The 18,414-nt window shown below is 62.3% G+C and overlaps 2 protein-coding genes and 1 long non-coding RNA gene across 3 annotated transcripts; all 3 read left to right on the top strand.

The window, feature by feature from the left end:
• The first annotated feature begins 835 nt into the window (after positions 1–835).
• LOC112993083 (C5a anaphylatoxin chemotactic receptor 1-like) lies at positions 836–2,997 on the top strand. Its single transcript, XM_064502962.1, has 2 exons — positions 836–1,253; positions 1,973–2,997. Exon 2 carries the CDS (start codon positions 1,981–1,983, stop codon positions 2,995–2,997), a length of 1,017 nt encoding a protein of 338 aa, XP_064359032.1. The 5' UTR covers positions 836–1,253; positions 1,973–1,980.
• A 469-nt stretch (positions 2,998–3,466) lies between these two features.
• Positions 3,467–10,869, top strand: DHX34 (DExH-box helicase 34). The gene is made up of 17 exons (XM_064503134.1): positions 3,467–3,633; positions 4,029–4,889; positions 5,046–5,357; positions 5,510–5,770; positions 6,059–6,161; positions 6,253–6,470; positions 6,853–7,027; positions 7,144–7,337; positions 7,528–7,629; positions 7,829–8,065; positions 8,172–8,339; positions 8,483–8,594; positions 8,877–8,983; positions 9,076–9,333; positions 9,506–9,682; positions 9,786–9,909; positions 10,283–10,869. Exons 2-17 carry the CDS (start codon positions 4,188–4,190, stop codon positions 10,414–10,416), a joined length of 3,384 nt encoding a protein of 1,127 aa, XP_064359204.1. The 5' UTR covers positions 3,467–3,633; positions 4,029–4,187; the 3' UTR covers positions 10,417–10,869.
• A 305-nt stretch (positions 10,870–11,174) lies between these two features.
• On the top strand, positions 11,175–14,438 carry LOC112993088 (uncharacterized). Its single transcript, XR_003261648.2, has 2 exons — positions 11,175–11,238; positions 14,128–14,438. It is a non-coding gene; the product is annotated as an uncharacterized LOC112993088 (long non-coding RNA).
• Positions 14,439–18,414: the final 3,976 nt, after the last annotated feature.

Below are 18,414 nucleotides of genomic sequence, written 5' to 3'. Positions count from 1 at the left end.
CTGTGAAAACAGCTCTGTTTGGCCAAAGGCTCTCGGCGCTGGCAGAGCTGTCCACTGCGCATAGCAGCCTCCCTGGGAACAGGCAGGGGAACTTGCTCCTTCCTTGCCGGTGCTTTCCTCGGATCGTGAGCTCAGGCTGCTGCAAGAGAGACCTTGGTGACAGGTAAGTTTGCCATTCAGCACCTTAAAAAAAAGCAAACCATGCTAGAAGTTTCCAGGGGTAAATGAGAGGCACTCCCTGCCCTGGATGGCTCCTGCTCGGAGAACCGCCAGAGCAGTTCTTGCGCACACGTGGCTTTCTGACCCGGCCGCCGATGTGCACGAGCCCGGTAAGGGCTGGGGAAGGAGTGGTTGTGCCACGACTTCCAGCACACGAGTTCATCACTGTGGGCATGTTGCAAGCAGAAGTTTAGCAATATCCAGAAATGAGGGTTTCCTCTGGGTTATGGTCAGCGCAGCACATGAAGCAGAACCCTGCCTTGATCGCTCTGCCTGCTGGCTGGGTGAAGAGCCTTCCTGGCACAACAGGCCTGTCTGGTTCTGCCACAAGCCAGGTCCTGAGACCAGACTGATCCTGGCACTGTGGGGATTGGATGGGAGTCCAGCATGGGCGGGACAGCCCCTGAGATCTGCACCTGTGCAGTGATATAGAGCCTTGAGCAAGGCTTGCTCCCTTGCTTCTCCTTTTCAGCTGCTTATTTTGAAGCTGGTCTCCAGGGCTAGGACAAAACAGGGAGGTTTTTTTTTGCTGTCGTAGTGGATTTTAGTTTGCTCGTGGCACAGTAAACACCACAGTTTCCCCCAGTCCCGGAAAGCGGTTGCAGTGGCTGGCAAAAGCTGGCCTGTGGTCAAGCTCCTGGAGTGGGGAAAGAGCAGAGGTTTCACGAGCTCCGGCTCATGCCTGGCCATTTGGAGGGCTACAGGTTATGCTGCGGCTGCACAGCAGCCGGCGGGGGGGCCAACCTCCCTCCGCACAACCCCTCCCCGCGCCAGGGTAGGAGGAAATCAAAATCAGCAGGGAGAGGAGGACACGTGCCCTGTGGCAGACTGTCTTCTTGCTGAGCGCCGTGGGCCTTGGCGGGGCTGGAGGGACCCTCTCGCTTCCTACCACCTACGGAAAAGCAAAACGTCCAGCCCACCCTCAGGAAGGGCTGGAGAGGAGAGCTGGGGAGCCCCGTCTCGGGTGACGTTGCTCAAAATCTTCATCAGCGACCTGGACAGCGGGACAGCGTGGACCCTCGGCGAGTCTGGAGGTGGTGCCGAAGCGGGGGAAGCGGGTGGTGATCCGGAGAGCAGAGCGGCTGTCCTCCCGTCAGGCTGTGGAAAGGGGCCGACGGGACCCTCGTGGGGGTCAGCAGAGGCGCTTGCCAAGCCCCGTGTTTGGGATGAAGCGATGCCTCGCGGCAGGACGGGCGGCCGGCGCTGCTGCCACGCGGGATGCGGGGCGCCGCGGAGGGGCAGAGGGCGAGCCGGCACCAACGGCATCATGGCGCCTTGGCCGGCCTCGCGGGCCCGACGGAGAGCCCGGGCCTCTCCAGCCTGCGTTCGTCCGCAATGCTGCCAGATCTGGGCATTCTGAATCTGAAATTCGCAGTGCTCCCTTTCTCTTTGCTCCGAGTCAAGCGTTGCTGCTCTTGACTGTTTTTAGTTCTTGGCCAGATTTGTTTTGATAGGCCGAGAGGGTGGACGTCCTCAGCCCTGCCTTCCTCTTCCTCCGGAGCAAGGAAGTAGGCATGGGTCTCCTCTGAAGGCGGCTGCCCCACAGAGGCTCTGTCCCCGGGGCTGAAACGCGGCAGGACAAGCCGCGGAGTGGGCGAGGGGGGAGGCGGTGGAGGGGGCAGAGGCCTCCAGCTCCCCCAGGGACCCTGTCTCCGGCCGGGCCAGCACGGGTCAGTTTTCCCCTTCGTCCACCCTGGGGGAGCACTTCCTGCTCGGAGGAGGCCTCTGGATTTTGCCCGCTCTTGTCTTGCAGGGCTGAGGATGACGGTCCCGTGGGAGCACAGCGACGACTACACCGACTTCGACCTCAACTTCACAGCCCCTGACTTCGAGGGTGCCCACGCGATGCCGCCCACGCTGCCGCCCAGCTACGGGGCAGCGCTGGTGCTGTACGTCCTCGCTTTCTTGCTGGGCGTACCGGGCAACACTGCCGTGATCTGGGCGGCTGCCAGCGAGCCACGGCGCCAGCTGAGCGTCCTCTGCTTCCTGCACCTGGCTCTGGCCGACCTGCTCTGCTGCCTGGCCCTGCCCTTCCTGGCCCTGCCGCTGGCCCGCGACCACCACTGGCCACTGGGCCGCTTCGCGTGCAAGCTGCTGCCCTCCCTCACCGTCCTCAACATGTTCGCCAGCGTCCTGCTGCTGACGGCTCTCAGCGCCCACCGCTGCGCCCTGGTGACGCGGCCCGGCTGGTGCCAGCGCTACCGGACGCCGGGGCTGGCGCGGGGGGTCTGCGCGGCCGCCTGGGGCCTGGCGGCACTCCTCACCATCCCCTCCTTCGTCTTCCGGACGACGCGCCGCGACGCCTTCTCCGACAAGGAGACCTGCGTGCTGGACTACGGGGCGGCGGGGCGCCGCGCCGAGCTGCTCGCTGCCGCCCTGCGCTTGCTCTGTGGCTTCCTGCTGCCGACGGCTGCCATGGCGGCCTGCTGCGGGCTGCTGCTGGCCCGGCTGCGTGGCGCTGGCCGCTGGCCGCCCCGGCCCACGGCCGCGGCGCTGGCCATGGCGGGCTGCTTCGTGGGCTGCTGGCTGCCCTACCACGCGGTGCTGCTGGCGCTGGCGGCCCACCGGCCTGGCACAGCGGCCTATGCCCGCGCCCAGGCCGCCCAGCCCCTGGCCGTGGCCCTGGCCTACGTCAACAGCGCCGCCGACCCGCTGCTCTACGCGCTGGTGGGGCCGGGGCTGCGCCGGGCCCCGTGGGGGTGCCGGGCCCCCGGCCCCCCGGCCTCCCCCCCGGCATCCACTGCCGCCAGCACCGCCGCCACCGAGGCCGGGCTGTAGCGGGGCAGGCGCTGGTGGCACCGCCGGGCTCTAATAAAGCTCTGCTGGGAGCTGCCGTGTTGTCGCCAACGGAGCGGAGGGGATGGCGGGGGGCAGCCATCCCTGGGGCAGGGGCACAGCGGGGATGGTGGGACTCGGCTGTCCCTGGTGGGGCACGGTGGGATATGGCTGTCCCCCGCAGGGCGTAGGGACAGCGGGGACGACAGGGCACAGTGGGACGCAGCTGTCCCCACTGGGGCACGGCGGGGCACAGTGGGGCTGGCGGGACATGGCAGGGCACAGTGGGGATGGCGGGGCATGATGGGACACGGCCATCCTCCGTGGGGCACGGTGGGGGACACTTGGACACGGTGGGGCTCAGCGGGGCTCGGCCGTCCCTGGCAGGGCCGGGGGACACGGCCCGGCCCCCCTGTCCCTGCTGTTCCGGGCGGGGCTGGGGGGCCGGGGCAAGGCCCGGGGCGGTGCTAGGCCCGGGGGCGGTGCTGGGCCCGGGGGCGGTGCTGGGCCCGGGCCCGGGGAGGTGGCGGCCCCGCGCGGCGGCGGCGGCTCCCGGGCGGCCCTTGGCGGTGGCGGGCGGCGCTTCCTGGCGCCGCGGCCTGTGCGCGGGAGCGGGGCCGCGCCGGGCCGCGCCGGACGGTGAGTTCGGGCCGGGGCGGCCCCGGGGCCGCAGCGAGGACAGCGGTGGGGCCCCGGCGTGGCCGAGGCCGAGGCCGCGGCGCGCAGGGCCCGAGGTGCGCCGGCCCTGGTGGGGGCCGGGCCGGGGGCCGATGGGCCCTGGGGAGCGGGGATGCGGTGCGGGGGGGTTCCCAGGGCGTGGGGGGCCCCGGGGAGCGGGGGGTCCCGGGGGTTGGGGACGGGGCGCGGGGGGTCCCTGGGGTGCAGGGCCTTCCCGGGGGTCCCGAGGGTCCCAGCTGGGGCCAGGAGAAGGCTCCTGAGGCCGCGGTGGGGTGGGGGTGTCTCCGGCGCGGAGGGATGGCCCAGGACACGGTGGGATGCCCTGCTCCCTGACCCCCCCGCCCCCCCGCCCTCAGGACCCACTGAGCCGGGCGCAGGCCCCCAGCTCGGGCCGGGGGCTGCTCCAGCTCAGCCCTGCCCAGATGTGCGCCGGGACACCGGCTCCGTGACGCCCAGCTCCTTTCTGCCCGTCCGAGGGGCTGGCAGCTCCCCGGCTGCCGCACGGAGGCCGGGAGATGCCGTCGGAGAAGGAGAGCAGGCCCAGCAGACCAGGGCGGGAGCCCTCGCCGGCCCGGTGGGACTGGGACTGCCCCACGACACGGCGCCGGCTGGAGGAGCTGTATTTCCGCGAGCAGGATTACATCCGGGCAGGCTCTGAGGACAGCCACAACTTCTGGGCCTTCTTCGAGCGGCTCCGGCGCTTCCAGAGCCGGAGGAGCGAGCACGAGCGCGAGCCAGCCACGAGCCGTGGCCCGACAGAGCCGCCCGCCGCCTCCCGGCTCCTCGACCTGCCCCGAGAGTACGACGCTCGCTACCGCATCAACCTGTCGGTGCTGAGTGCTGACATGGAGGGGCTGGTGCGGGGCCGGCGGCCAGACCCTGGCCCGCCCCGGGAGCAGCTCTCTGAATTTCGCATGGCCTTGCTGCACTACCTGGACTTCACCCAGAAGCAGAGCTTCGCCAAGCTGGCCAAGCTGCACCGGGAGCGGGCGGCGCTGCCCATTGCGCAGTACCGGGACCGGCTCCTGCGGGCGGTGGCCCAGAACCAAGTGGTGGTGGTGGCTGGTGACACGGGATGCGGAAAATCCACGCAGGTGCCCCAGTTCTTGCTGGCGGCTGGGTACAGCCACGTGGCCTGTACCCAGCCACGCCGCATCGCCTGCATCTCGCTGGCCAAGCGCGTGGGCTTCGAGAGCCTGCACCAGTATGGGGACCAGGTGAGCTCTAGCTGGGGGAGGGCAGTGTAGCTGGGGCCCTGCACACGGGCAGGTCACCGTGCTTGGCTGAGGGGGGTGATGGTGACTGGCAGAGTGGCAAAAGCCATTGCCAACTGCTGTCGTCTTCTCATCGTGCTCCTCCTCTTCCTGCTCTAGGTGGGCTACCAGATCCGCTTTGAGAGCACCCGCTCGCCTGCCACGAAGATTGTGTTCCTGACAGAAGGGCTGCTGTTGCGGCAAGTACAGCGGGAGCCGACGCTGCCGGGGTACCACGTACTGATCGCAGACGAGGTTCACGAGCGGCACCTGCATAGCGACTTCCTCCTGGGGGTCCTGAGGCGACTGCTCCCCACTCGGCCAGACCTTAAGCTGGTGCTCATGTCTGCTACCATCAACATCCGCCTCTTCTCAGGGTACTTCGGTGGCGCCCCTGTGCTGCAAGTGCCGGGAAGGATCTTCCCCATCACGGTGAGAGCTGAGGGGAGGAGAGGAGCTGTGCTGTGCTGGCTGGGTTGCACCTCCAGTCATGGGGCGGGAGAGAGCCCTAGGTTCCTGAACTCCTCAGGGCAGCGCTCCCTCTCAGCTCTGCTCAGCGCAGTGCCCTGTGTCTGCTCCTGCAGGTCATCTACCAACCCATCCCCAAGGAGGAGGCAGCAACGAGCGGGAAATCAGAGCGCCTGGATCCCCGCCCGTACCTGCGGGTGCTGCAAGCTATCGACCACAAGTACCCACCGGAGGAGCGTGGGGACCTGCTGGTGTTCCTGAGCGGGGTGGCTGAGATCGGAGCGGTGCTGGAGGCGGCTCAGACATACGCCACGCACACCCAGCGCTGGATTGTGCTGCCCCTGCACAGTACCCTCTCTGTCATGGAGCAGGACAAGGTGGGTACAGGCCTCTGCCCCTGAGTTTGAGTGGATGCTGCTAGTCTGGCATCACAGGGCAAAAATCCTGGGCCCGGTCCTGGCAGCACCCTGACTGCAGGTGCTGGGAGCGGGTACAGGCAGCGAATGGCAGCCTGTATTTACCCCCTCCTTTATGCTCCTCTGTAGGCAGCCACTGCTGTGAAAGACAGCTCTGCTCTGGCCCTTGCAGACCTGGGGCCCAGCGTGGGCTCGTGGGGGCAGACATGCTGAGGTACCAATATAGGACTGCTCTTTCCACTTCCGTAGGTGTTCGATGTGCCCCCTCCGGGTGTCCGGAAGTGCATCCTCTCTACCAACATCGCAGAGACCTCGGTGACGATCGATGGCGTGCGCTTCGTGCTGGATTCTGGTGAGGCCCCGGTGCCCCTCTCTGCTGGATGGGAAGTCGCGTGGTTCCTTGTGCCCTGCCCTGAGTTTCTGCCTCCCTCCTGCCCCTCCAGGGAAGGTGAAGGAGATGAGCTATGACCCTCAGGGCAAGCTGCAGCGACTGCAGGAGTTCTGGATCAGCCGAGCTAGTGCTGAGCAGCGGAAGGGGCGTGCCGGCAGGACAGGCCCTGGTGTCTGCTACCGACTCTATGCTGAGTCTGACTATGATGCCTTTTCCCCCTACCCTGTGCCAGAGATTCAACGGGTAGCGCTTGATGCCCTAGTGCTCCAGGTAAGGGCAGTTGCCTCTGTCCTGGCTGGGTTTCTTATGCCTGGTGAGTGAGGATCTGCGGAGAGGCTCTAGGAGACCTTGTCTCTGAGATAAGCCTGAGCAGCCAAGTGTGAAACGAGGCTACAACTCGAGTGTCAGGGCATGATGCGGCCCTTGCGGCTGCAGCCCAGACCCCTGTGCTCTCTGTGCCCCCCTGGGAAGGGAGATGAGGTGAACTCATGTCTCTGCTTTGCATTAGCCCCTGGTTGAGTCCTTGCAAAGCCTCTGGCCCCGAGATCAGGGCTCAGATCAGTGTGGCACAAGCCGCTGGGCTCTGTTTCCATTTGTGCTGGACAGACCAGTGAGAGCAAGGGGTGTCAGGCTAAATACGGTTCTCTCCCAGCTAAAGAGCATGGGGCTGGGTGACCCCCGGACTTTCCCCTTCCTGGAGCCCCCTCCGTTGTCCAGCTTGGAGACTGCCGTGCGGTATCTGAGGGACCAGGGAGCCCTGGATGAGGCTGAAGACCTGACGCCCATTGGGAACCTGCTGGCACAGCTGCCAGTGGACGTGGTGGTTGGTGAGTGATCCTGGGTCTCCGGAGCAGATGTGGCGGTGCCACAGAGGGCATGGCAGAGGGGTGTGCGGAGCGGGTGGTCCCCTGCCCTCACCGCCTCCCCTGCCCTCGCTGCGCAGGCAAGATGCTGGTCCTGGGAGCGCTCTTTGGCCTGACCGAGCCCACGCTGACCGTGGCAGCCACTCTGAGCGTGCAGTCCCTGTTCTTGCGTCCTGCCCACGCCAACCCCGACTGTGCCACAGCCCGGCGGCCCCTTGAGAGCCCCCACGGCGACCCCCTGACGCTGCTGAATGCCTTCAACGAGTGGGTCCAGGTAAGACTCCACCTGCCTGGGGGGAGGCAAGAGACAGGTTGGGGGGAAAATCCCTCTGCTTTGGGGTGGGTGTGTTTGAGTCCGTGGAGGAGTTTGCCAGAGTGAGGGTGGGGGGTTGAAGTGGGGGGCAGGGAGCGGCAGGAGGGACAGCTTGTCCCTGCCAGGGCTTGAGCTGTGCTATCCTGAGCAGGTGAAATCCGAGCGGAGCGGCCGTTCCCGGAAATGGTGCCGGCGGCGAGGCCTGGAGGAGCATCGGCTTTATGAGGCTGCCAACCTGCGGCGCCAGTTTCAGGTGGGGCGGGACCAGGCCTGGGGGTTCGTGTCCGGTCTGGGGAGGGATAGGAGGATGCTTCACAGAAGGGCTGGGGTGGAGGCGAGCTGAATTTGCTCCAAGCATGCAAGGAGCACTGCGTGTCCCAAACCTGCCCACCTCTAGACCGCAGGGGCTCAGCAACCTTCTACCCTCACTGGCACTGCCTTCCTCCCCTCAGGAGCTGCTCCGAGACCACCAGCTGCTGGAGGTAGCGTCTAGCCAGCCCAGCGACAGCTACAGCCGACAAAGCCGGCACCGGGAGCGCCGGGAGCTGCACCGGCTGTGGCGGAGCCACGCAGAGGCAGAAGGTCGGAAACGCAAGGTGCTGCGGCTACATGTCGGAGCGGCCGGCTCCTCCAGCGAGGAGGAGGAAGGTGGTGCCCGTAAGCTTGGGGAGTGCAGCATCGATATTCAGGTGACCCGTGGTGCCTGCTCCGTCGCTGGCCTCACGCTCCCATGGGAGGCAGTTGGTGCCCAGACAGCTGGATTCCAAGCATGTGCGATCTTTTCTGTCTCTGCAGGATGTCAAGTTCAAGCTTCGCCACAATGTGGATGAGCTCCAGGCTGCATCTAGCTCCGTCCTGTCGTCCTCGCAGCTTGCTCTGCTCAAACTGGTGCTGTGCAGGGGACTTTACCCCCAGCTGGCTGTGCCCGACCAGCTCAACAGCAGCCGCAAGGACTCTGATCAGGTGGGTGTCCTCACCCTGTCCCCGTCCACCGTGCTCTGCACTCCCTGGGGAAACAGTGTAGGAGACATCATCGGGTCTTGTGGGCTGTGCTCTCTGCAGGGGCTGCTCACTCTCCTCTGATGCCGATTCTGCTCTTGCTGCAGATTTTCCACACCAAGAACAAGCAGGGCGTTGTGCTTCACCCAACCTGTGTCTTCGCTACAAGCCCGGAGCTGCTGCAGGCCAAGGAGGGTTTGGAGCGTGGGGGGACTCAAGGTGGGAGAACAAAAGCTGCTGTCCCCTCTGGAGACCACGTCCCTGGGGGTGGCTGTTGGACAGGCCCAGAGTAAGGTGTGCCATGTGTGCAAGCAGCGAACCCCAGGCCCCGAGCCCTGGCTCTGCTCCGTCCTGGCTTCTGGGCCAGTGCTGCTTTCTCTATGCCAACTGCTGGATGAAAGCACCTCAGGCTGTGAGATTTGGGCTGTCCAGGCAGACCCAGGTCTTTGGGGATGGGGAACGGTGCCGGGCCCAGCTAAGGTGTCTCTTACTGCTTTGCAGACGCCAAGGATGGGCTGAGCCGGCACCACCAGCTCCTTGCCTTTGTCTCACTGCTGGAGACCAACAAGCCTTACCTGGTGAACTGCGTACGGGTGCCAGCCCTACAGGTGGGTGCTTGGCACCTCACTGGCCTCCGCTCTCTCCCTGTGCTCTCCCTCCGCCTTTGCCTCCGCAGACTGACTGTGGCTTGCTCCTCCAGGCTCTCCTGCTCTTCTCCCGCTCCCTGGACACGAGCGCAGACTGTGCGCGGCTGGTGGCAGACGGCTGGCTAGAGCTCACCATCCCTGACACGGAGGCTGCCCTGCGGCTGCTCTCTGCAGCCCTGCAGCTTCGTGCCGCCTGGGAAAAGCTCCTAAACCAGCAGCTGGAAGGCCGGGGCAGGGAGCCAGGGTGCCAGCTGAGCTCCCGGGACGTGTCCGTGCTGACGCGGGGGCTGCTGGAGTTCCTGCAGATAGAGGTGACAGAGCTGGGACGGGGGCGGCTAGGTCCAGGAGCACGCGAGCCGTGAGGACAGCGTGCCCGGGATGGTTTGACGTTGCCATCTCAGTGCATTGCTGTTGAGTTTAAGGCTGAGAAAGGAGACTGAGGGAGCTGACCTGATCCCTCCAAGTCACCACGCTCTCCCGCAGGTGCTGTATACCCTGCGCCAGCTGACCGGGCTGGAGAAACAGGCCCTCTACATTGGGCCCCAGACTGTGGCTGCTGCCCCCCGGCTCCCGGGGCTCTTCCAGGGCACCGAGATGAAGCCTGATGAGGTGAAAGGCGGCCACAAGGTCACGGACTACCTAACCTACAACTGCCTGGCTGTGAGTGCAGCCCTCTCCCACCCCGCATCTGTGGCTGGCGGTCCCCAGGGCTATGCAGCTCCTGAGGCTGTGCGGCCCACTGCCCTGCCCTCCTCTCCCACAGACCGACACAGACCTCTACAATGACTGCCTGCGGAGCTTCTGGACTTGCCCGCACTGCGACCTCCACATGCCCTTCACCCCCCTGGAGCGAATGTGCCATGAGAGCACGTGCAGGCCCCCGGAGGGTGAGTCCCCAGCTGCTGTGGCTGTGGCAGGGGATGAGGTGGGAGAACTGGCCTGGCTTTCCCTCACGGTCTCTGGGTGAGCCTGGGCAGCCCCATCTCCGCTCCATGGGTGGCAAAGGACAGGGCAGTTGTGAGCCCCGCTGAGCTTGTGCCAGTTTCCAGCCATGCCCCGTGCCTTTGGGACCCTTGAGGTGTCACTGAAGGGCATGAAATGAGCATTTGGGGGCAATTTGGGAAGCAGAAAGGTCTTGCATGCGCTTCGTTTTGTTCAGATTGCCCCAGAGCATGCTGCTGGGCCAGAGAGTGCCACGTATCTCCTGCAGCAGGGCCGGGGCTCTGCCCGCTCTGTGCGTGATGCTGTTTTCTCCTGCAGCCCCTCTGGAAGAAGCGGCTGAAAGCTCATCCAAAACTACAGCCCTGCACAGACTGTACCACTGCAACGTTTGCCAGCAGGACTTCGTGTTCACCCCCACAGAGATCCTCCGGCACAAGAAGCAGCACCAGTGACGCAGGGCTCTGTGCAGGGGGCTGCGCTCCTGGGGAGCGGGGCCTCGCGGCGAGTGCGTGCCTGGCTCCCTGCCCCCAGCCCTGCGAGGAAGACGGTGGGCTCTGCTGGTGTAGACAGTGTGGGAGCTGGGCCCCGGGATGCCTCAGTCCCCCCATCTCTGGGATGGAGCGGAGACCAGCCCCACAGGGTGCCTGGCTGGCGATCCTACTGCCGGAGCGCGGGTGGGCCGGGGCGCACTTGAAGACCCCCTGCCCCATCACAGCAGTGCTAACTCTGCTGCGAGTTTGTCAGTGTCTGGTTGGGTCCCCAACGGGACGTGGTATTTCAGGACCAGTCTAGAGGCTCCTGCACCTCGTTGGCGGAGTTGACAGTAATCCTTCTTGGGGGGGCGATCCTGGTTTTATTCCTTTTTTCTTAAAAGGTGAAAATAAATATCTTTTTGGTGAAGCTCAGTGCTGTGTTGGCGTGTGTGTGGCAGGATGCTGGGGTGGACTCACTCCCGTGCCAGGGGCCAGCCTGCCCGGTGCCCTTCTGGGGACTGCAGCCCGCGGAGGTGGCCGGAGCTGAGGAGCCGTCCTGGCCCGGGCTGGGGGCTGCAGGAGGAGCGGGGCCTGGACCCCAGGGAGGCGGGAGGGGTCTCGGGGACATCATCTGCCTGCGATGCTGCACAGCGCGGCACGGCCGGTGTGTGGCACTCGTATACCGGGCTTTCAGCGTGTCAGGCCTTGGCAGGCAGCACCATCCCTGCCTCATCTCCGAGGAGGTGCCGGAAAGCAGCCTGCAAATTACTAATTCCTCGCTTAGCAGTGAAGCATGCCAGGGTGAGTCGCAGAGCCAGGCCCCCGGAACAAACGGGTTAATCGTGGGAATTTTTGTTCCAACAGTAGCTCGCAAGGCCTGGAGGGACCAGGGTGCTGGAGGGAGAGCGCAGCTGGGGTGGGAGAGGGTCTGTTGGGGCCCCGCCTGGAGAGCTACCCCCTGCGGGGTGCCCACGCTGCGGGGTGCCCACGCTGCGGGATGCCCACGCTGCGGGGTGCCCGGCTGTGCTTGGTGCTAATTATGCCCGTTAGTGTGCCTGGGGGCTGCCCGAGCTGGGGTGGCCAAGCGCCGCATGGGAAAACAGGGGAGAGCTGGTCGAGGGGGGGTCCAGCGTGGAGCTGGGCGTCCTGCTGGCAGCAGTAATGGGCGCAGTGACCGATCTGGGGGATTAACTGGTCAACACGCTGGGAGATTAGGACTTAGAGGTGCTCAGAGAAATGCTAATTAATTAATAATTCCTGCAGTTAGTGCTTTGATGGAACTTTTCTTCTCCAGTGCCGTTTGTGAGCACCACGCTGCTAATCTACTAATAGGAGAGGAGCAGTTTTAATTACTGATAGTTCCTGCCGCTTGCTCTGCGCTTACTGGTGTAACCGTGTGGTCAGGGGGCGAGCTGCTTTCTGACGCCCTGGGTGTCCGTCAGGCACAGCCCTGGCCCACGGCGGGCACCGGGGCGAGGAGGGGCCGAGCGCCCAGCGGACGCAGAGCTGGCAGGAGTTGGGTTTCTGCACTCGGCCAGCTCCGGCCATGCAGGCGGCCATCAACCCCTTCTCCCTCACTCGCTTCTCTCTTCCATTTCCCCAATCTGCTAATTGAAGAAAAGCGATTAGAGGGGAAACATGCTCGTTGGAGAAAATGAATGGAGACACCTTTCCCCGCAATCATCACTTGCCTTGTAATTGAAAAAGTTATGACAGCTGTATGTCATAAACCTGAATCGTTCACTGGTGAAAGCTGGTGTTTAGGTGCTATTTAGTCAAGGTTTTTTTGGTTTTTTTTTTTTCCCCACCTCTTAAAGCCTGTGTTTCCTTGCTGCGTTCCTGGGCGAATGCATCTGAAGGGCCCGCATTAGGGCTGCTGGGGCAGGTGGTGTTTCTCAGGGCTTCGCCAGCTCCTGTGAAAATGTCAGGATGCAGGAAACACCTGGAAATGCGATATTAATAACAGGTGATAAGTGATTTATGAAAATTGCCTTTCTGAAAGGGATGACATGACATGTTATAACAAAATGGAGCAAAAAGAGATGAAAGCTTTTAAAATGCGGGTGTTGCACAGCTTCCCCCCCCCTCCCCCCCCCAAAGTGTGCAGTCATGTAGCTGTTTCTGAACCCTGGCGTGATAATCTGGCTCACAACAGTTTATTAATAAAAAATCAATTGCAGTGAATTATTTACTGCAGCCTAATTAAATATGCATGAATGTTACCTTAGAGTAAACCGGTGCCCATATGCCCTCGTCAATGAGATTTATGGAAAGTGACTTTAAATCCTGAATTTTAACACTCTGAAAACGTGATTGTAATTTTTTCTGAACATCTGTGACAACCAAGCGGGGCGGGAGGTGGGTGCAGGCGCACGAGGCCCCCCGCGAGCCCGGCCCCGCACCTCTGTGCTGGGCACCTCTGTGCTGGGCACCTCTGCACCGGGCACCGCATCCCGCGGGGAGCTGCTGTCGCCGCGCAGGAGATGCTGAATGTGCCCGGGATGGCAGCTCCCCACGTCCGCCGGGCGTCCCCGGATGTCCTCGTGTGCCCAGGCCAGCGAATTCCTCTCTGGGCCTTTTTCTCCGAGGAGGAACCAGGCCCGGGGCTCTGCCTGGCTGTTAGACTAACATCAACAGCCGTCGGTGGCAGCTTTGAGATGCGAAGGAGCCCCGAGAATTATTGATCATTAGGGAGGGAGCTTGGCTGGGCAAAGCCGTTGCTGCAGCTGCCAGGGGCTCCCGGTGCAGGATCTGGCCCATCCAGGGGCTCCCGGTGCAGGATCCGGCCCGTCCAGGGGCTCCCAGTGCAGGATCCGGCCCGTCCAGGGGCTCCCAGGGCGGGATCCAGCCCATCCAGGGGCTCCCAGGGCGGGATCCAGCCCATCCAGGGGCTCCCAGGGCAGGATCCAGCCCATCCAGGGGCTCCCAGGGCAGGATCCAGCCCATCCAGGGGCTCCCGGTGCAGGATCCGGCCCATCCAGGGGCTCCCGGTGCAGGATCCGGCCCGTCCAGGGGCTCCCGGTGCAGGATCTGGCCTGTCCAGGGGCTCCCGGTGCAGGATCCGGCCCGTCCAGGGGCTCCCGGTGCAGGATCTGGCCTGTCCAGGGGCTCCCAGTGCAGGATCCAGCCCATCCAGGGGCTCCCGGTGCAGGATCCGGCCTGTCCAGTGGCTCCCGGTGCAGGATCCGGCCTGTCCAGTGGCTCCCGGTGCAGGATCCAGGCCATCCAGGGGCTCCCGGTGCAGGATCCGGCCCATCCAGGGGCTCCCGGTGCAGGATCCGGCCCATCCAGGGGCTCCCAGGGCAGGATCCAGCCCGTCCAGGGGCTCCCGGTGCAGACGGGGGCTGGCGCAGGGCTGGGGGTGGCAGCTGACCCCGATGCTCGTTTGGTGCCACCATCCCGGCTGACGCCCCGGGAGGCTCCGCAGGTTCCTGCGTTCAGGGCGGGAGCGGATTTTTCCCAGCTTTCTCCCAAGCAGGGCTCAGCACGGAGGGCGCAGCGGGTGCTGGAGTGCCGCAGGTGGGTGGCAACGTAAAGCTAATGGAAAACATCGACTTCTGAGTTGCTGGCTTCATTCCAACGCCTACTGCACGTTTTCCTCTCCCTCCCCATAACGATCCCTTCGCTCGCAGACGCTGCTGCGGATGCCGGGAGCCTGCAAACGGCCACCACGATTTGGTTTTCCTCTAGGTTAGCGGAAAGGCATGGGATGAGAGACAGCTTTTCAACCAATCTGCAGAAGAGCCACCTTGGCGGCTGAACCCGATGTTTTTTGCAGCTGAAGGCACCTGGGGACTGGCGCGGACGGAGGGGTTTGTGCCCCCGCGCTCTGCCGAGCCCAACACTGTGACTGCAAATGCAACTGCAACTTGTCAGATGTCTAAACTCTGCTTAAAAGCATTAATTATCAGCTAGCACATTGTATTAGATTCAAGTGGGTTATTAGCATAGCGTCTGGGTGGGAATCGTCTATTAATTAAAGCAATTTGACATCATTTTTAGCTCTTTGACATGTTACATTTTATTTGCCACTAAATGCTGTGATGGTTCACATTTCACCCACTGATGAGCATTTCACAATTAATGTTTGCTTGTGTCACTCGCCAGCGATGGCGATATGCACATGTATTATGTGCTATTAAGTTGTTTCATTGGTTTGTCAAGATAATTCCCTGTTTCTGAGCTGCCTTCTTCTAGAGTTGCGCTGGTTGTTAAAATAAACTTTCTGTGAGGTGGGTCCTGGTAGCGGTGCCTGTGGTGGAGCTGCTCTGGTTCAGCCCATGCAGGATCTGGCCTTTCTGACTTTTCCTTTACCCCCCCCCCCCCTTTCTTTTTCATAAATTCTAGCACAGGGCCAGGTAAAAAAAAAAAAAAAAAAAATCACTGCTGTGGTTTAAGCAGCCACGTGCAAGTTTTGGGGTAATGAACTGTTCCCACAGCAAAGTTTACCATGATTCCAGTTTTGCTCATTGCAAAGTTCACTGTGCAGAACTGAGAACCACGAGGGTTTGATCCACTTTTCTGGCGATAAATAGAGATGGGGGGAAAGCAAACCGTCCCAAATCCCCCCCATCCTGTTTCACTGCCAAAACAGCAAAGGGCCTGGCATGGTGGGGGCCCTGGGCTGAGCCCCCCTACCCAGGGAGGCAGCTCAGCCCTCTCTGCTCCCATTCCCCCTCTAAATTGATCCTCCCCCCAGCTTGTACCCTTGCTACTTCCTGTTCATCTAACCCTTCTTGATTGGTTTTATCTGCAGTTAATTACTGCTTGGGCTCAGGTAATTCCCGCCTGGTGGTGGCTCAGCATTGCAGAAATTAATTAAGCAGCTGATTTGCTGGATGGTGGATTCAGTGCATTGCAGGGGGGAGGGGGGGGTTTCACAAACCACGGCGACTGGCGGCAGCGCAGCATGGGGACCCCGAGTCCTGGATTTCAAGGCCGCCCGGGCGCCACAGGGGCCCCGGCAGCAGCTCCAGCCCCGGCGTGCGGGAGCCCCTCGCTGCGGTGCCGCAAGCCGCCGGGAAGGACGCGGCACGCTCAGCAGCCCTCCGCACGCAGCTAGTAACGGCTCATACGCACCGCGATGCCTTCAGCTTTTCGTGGAAGCAAGAATGGCCTCGGAAGGGAAACAGCTCTGCTCGGCGAGCCGGTGTTAGCCGTGCTGCGAGGCCGCGATTCAGGCTCTCGTGCCAAAGCGGCAGTGTTCGGAGCAGCTGCAGCTCCGTGTCGCCCAGGCGGGAGAAGGGCCCGGCTAAGCCTCCCGCGGCCCCGCTGTCCGGCCACGAAGCTAAAGGCATCTGGAGGAAAGCGTGGAGGATTTTCCGGGCAGGGAGAGCTGCCCATTCCAGCTGCTGAGAGCCCCAGGTCAGCACGTGCCCGCTTGCCCCATGCTTGCTGCTGGGAGAAATAACCATTATCCGGGTTGGTATCCAGGGTAATTACCCACGTTTGGCTGATTTGCTGCCACCGCTGACGCCATCACTTCAGCGAACAGCTGCCCAAAGCATTTGATGTTGGGAGGAAAACACTTCAGACGCCTTTAACTGGAAGAGTTGAGTTTCTCCGCTGGTTGGGCAGCAGCGGGAGTCAGCAGCGCAGCCGGAGGATGCCGGGGCCGGAGAACCCTGAGCCTCGAGGAAGCCAGCGCACCCCGGCCCTCGCACCCCCAGCATGCGCCTCCGGGGCCCCGGCCTCTCCCGGGATCCTTCGGCTGCCTCTGTTGTCAGCCATAAGGAGATCAGCAGCTGCCTCAGAAACCCCCGCAGGCTCGGTGGCCGCGGCCCGCCACTGCATCCCAGCATCTCCCCTCGGAGACGTGCGGCCAGCGGGCAGGGAGCTGTCAGGGTGCCGTTTTCCGCACTTGGCCCCAGCCGGGGCAGCTCCGTGGGAGGCTGCTCCGCTGCTCCTGGCTGGCTGCGGCCCCACGTCGCCGGCGGCACACCGCCCTTCGCACCTCCTCCCCCCCAGAAAGCTGCCCCAGAATGAGCAGCTCGGTATTTGCGGGAAGCAGCCCAGCATCCGGCAGCTCATGCCCAGAGCATACCCCAGGGTCAGACGGTGTCGCAGCCTCTTCTGTTTTTCAGCGCTTTTGATCAATAGCAGTTTTCTTCCAAATGACCATTTAATTTGCTGCTTGGCACAAAAGGCGGTGTTCCAAGTGAGCTGGGCTGCAGCGAGGCGCTGCCCCTGCTGCAGTTACTCTGCTTTCCCTCCTGTCTGGTAGAGACATCGGAAAAGCCTCCGTTCCCACTCACACCCTGCCTGTCCACGAAGCTTAATTTGCTCACCTCGTACCGTTCGGTTGTGCTTGGCACGCAGCGGACCACGAGCCGCTCCTCCCTCCCCTCCGGCCTGAGCGCCCGGCCCTCCGGGCTCAGCGCTCGGCTGCTCTCGGCTCGGTGGCCACGTCCGGCCCGGCCGCGGGGTGCCGCGGCCCCACGCCCCAGCTGCTCCGGGGGCGGCGGGGACCACTCGGCCCCGGCAGGCGCGCGGTTGGCTGCAGCCGCCGATCTGCGCCTGGAGAGGCGGCGGGAGCATCCGTGCTGCCAGCGCGAGCCCTGCAAACGCGGCACACGCTGCCTCTGCAGAACCCGTGGAGATACTGATGGAAAGAGCTTAACGTACTGCTTCGGCCTAGCGTAGAAACATGACCGTGGTGTTCACCTGCATGACGCTTTCCCGTCCTCAGTTCTGCTCCCCGTGACCACGCCGCCTCCCTGGCTTCCCTGCAGGATCATCTCCCTTCCAAAGGTGACTGCTGGCGCATGCAGGTTGCTTGGCTGCTTGCTTAGAGGGCAGCAACCACTGCCAGGGGAAAGCTGCTTAAAAAACCAAAATGATAAACAGTGCATAAAGCATCTGTTTCAGCATCTGCACGGGGCTGCCCTCCTCCAGCCCAAACGCCTTTGCTGGAACATGCAACGTGTGTGGAGGGGTTATTATTATTATTTTTTAACGCAGGAAGAGAAGACTGGTGAAAAATGGCTTATGGGGCTGGCTGCCTGGTCTGCTGGGGCCAGTGACAGTCTGGGACTCCGATGCTTGTGCCCCTTCCCAGCCATCGCCTGGCTGCAGGACCGAGACCCAAGCAGAACGGCAAGTTCATTTAAAGCATCACATTATCTGTGATCTGCAAAGTCTGCAGCGATCCCCATGAGAGCACAAGTGAACAGGCGGCCAGTATTACTCATCCAGCGCGGAGGGTCTGGAGCACATCCCAGGCAGCAAAGCCTTCGGCTGTCCTCGCACGTGGGCAGGTTTATTTGCACGGGGCCCTGAGGTCTCAGGCTGCGATCCAGCAGCAATGCGCCCCGGTACCGAGCAAGGAGGAGCTGGTGCCTCTGAGGCCTGGACAGCTCCGACGGCCCCAGGAATCTGGCCTGGAAATGCGTGTAATTAGCAAACACTTGTTTGCCAAGGATCTCTCAAAATTCTCTGCTGTTCTCATTTAGCTCACCCCCTTCCTGGAGTCTGAACAGGGACTTTTCTTTATTCCTCATCTGGGTGTGAAACAGAGACTTTCCTGTCTGGAGATGAGAAAAAAGAGAATGACATTACAAAAAAAAAAAAAAAAAAAAAAAAAAAAAAAAAAGCACCACATAGCTGCCAATTGTACCACTGCTTTTAAATGCTGCATCTTTGTCTCAGCTTCTAATTAAAGATAACCGAGTGGTGATCTAAGAGATTTCTGCAATTATTTTTGTTTCACACAGAATACAGCAAACAATATGGTAAAATATTAGCTAGAGACCATGATATATTGGCTAGATGGACAAGCATTGGGGAGCATAAACCAGCTCTCCCTGTCTCTGCCTGCTGACCAAGCTCCTGAAAGTACAATACTGCTGTTGCTTTTTATGCAATCTCAAAGTGAACTGCCTTATTGCTATTAAAATAAGCTTTGAGCAAAGTAGTTTACATAACAGAAAATTAAATAAGGCTGCTGTGACCATAAAGAAGTAGGATTAATTCAGCTGG

This window comes from Dromaius novaehollandiae, chromosome 34 (assembly GCF_036370855.1).
Source record: "Dromaius novaehollandiae isolate bDroNov1 chromosome 34, bDroNov1.hap1, whole genome shotgun sequence".
Lineage (NCBI taxonomy): Eukaryota > Metazoa > Chordata > Aves > Casuariiformes > Dromaiidae > Dromaius > Dromaius novaehollandiae.
Note: the sequence above shows the minus strand (reverse complement) of the source record. Positions and strands in the feature narration are given on the sequence as shown.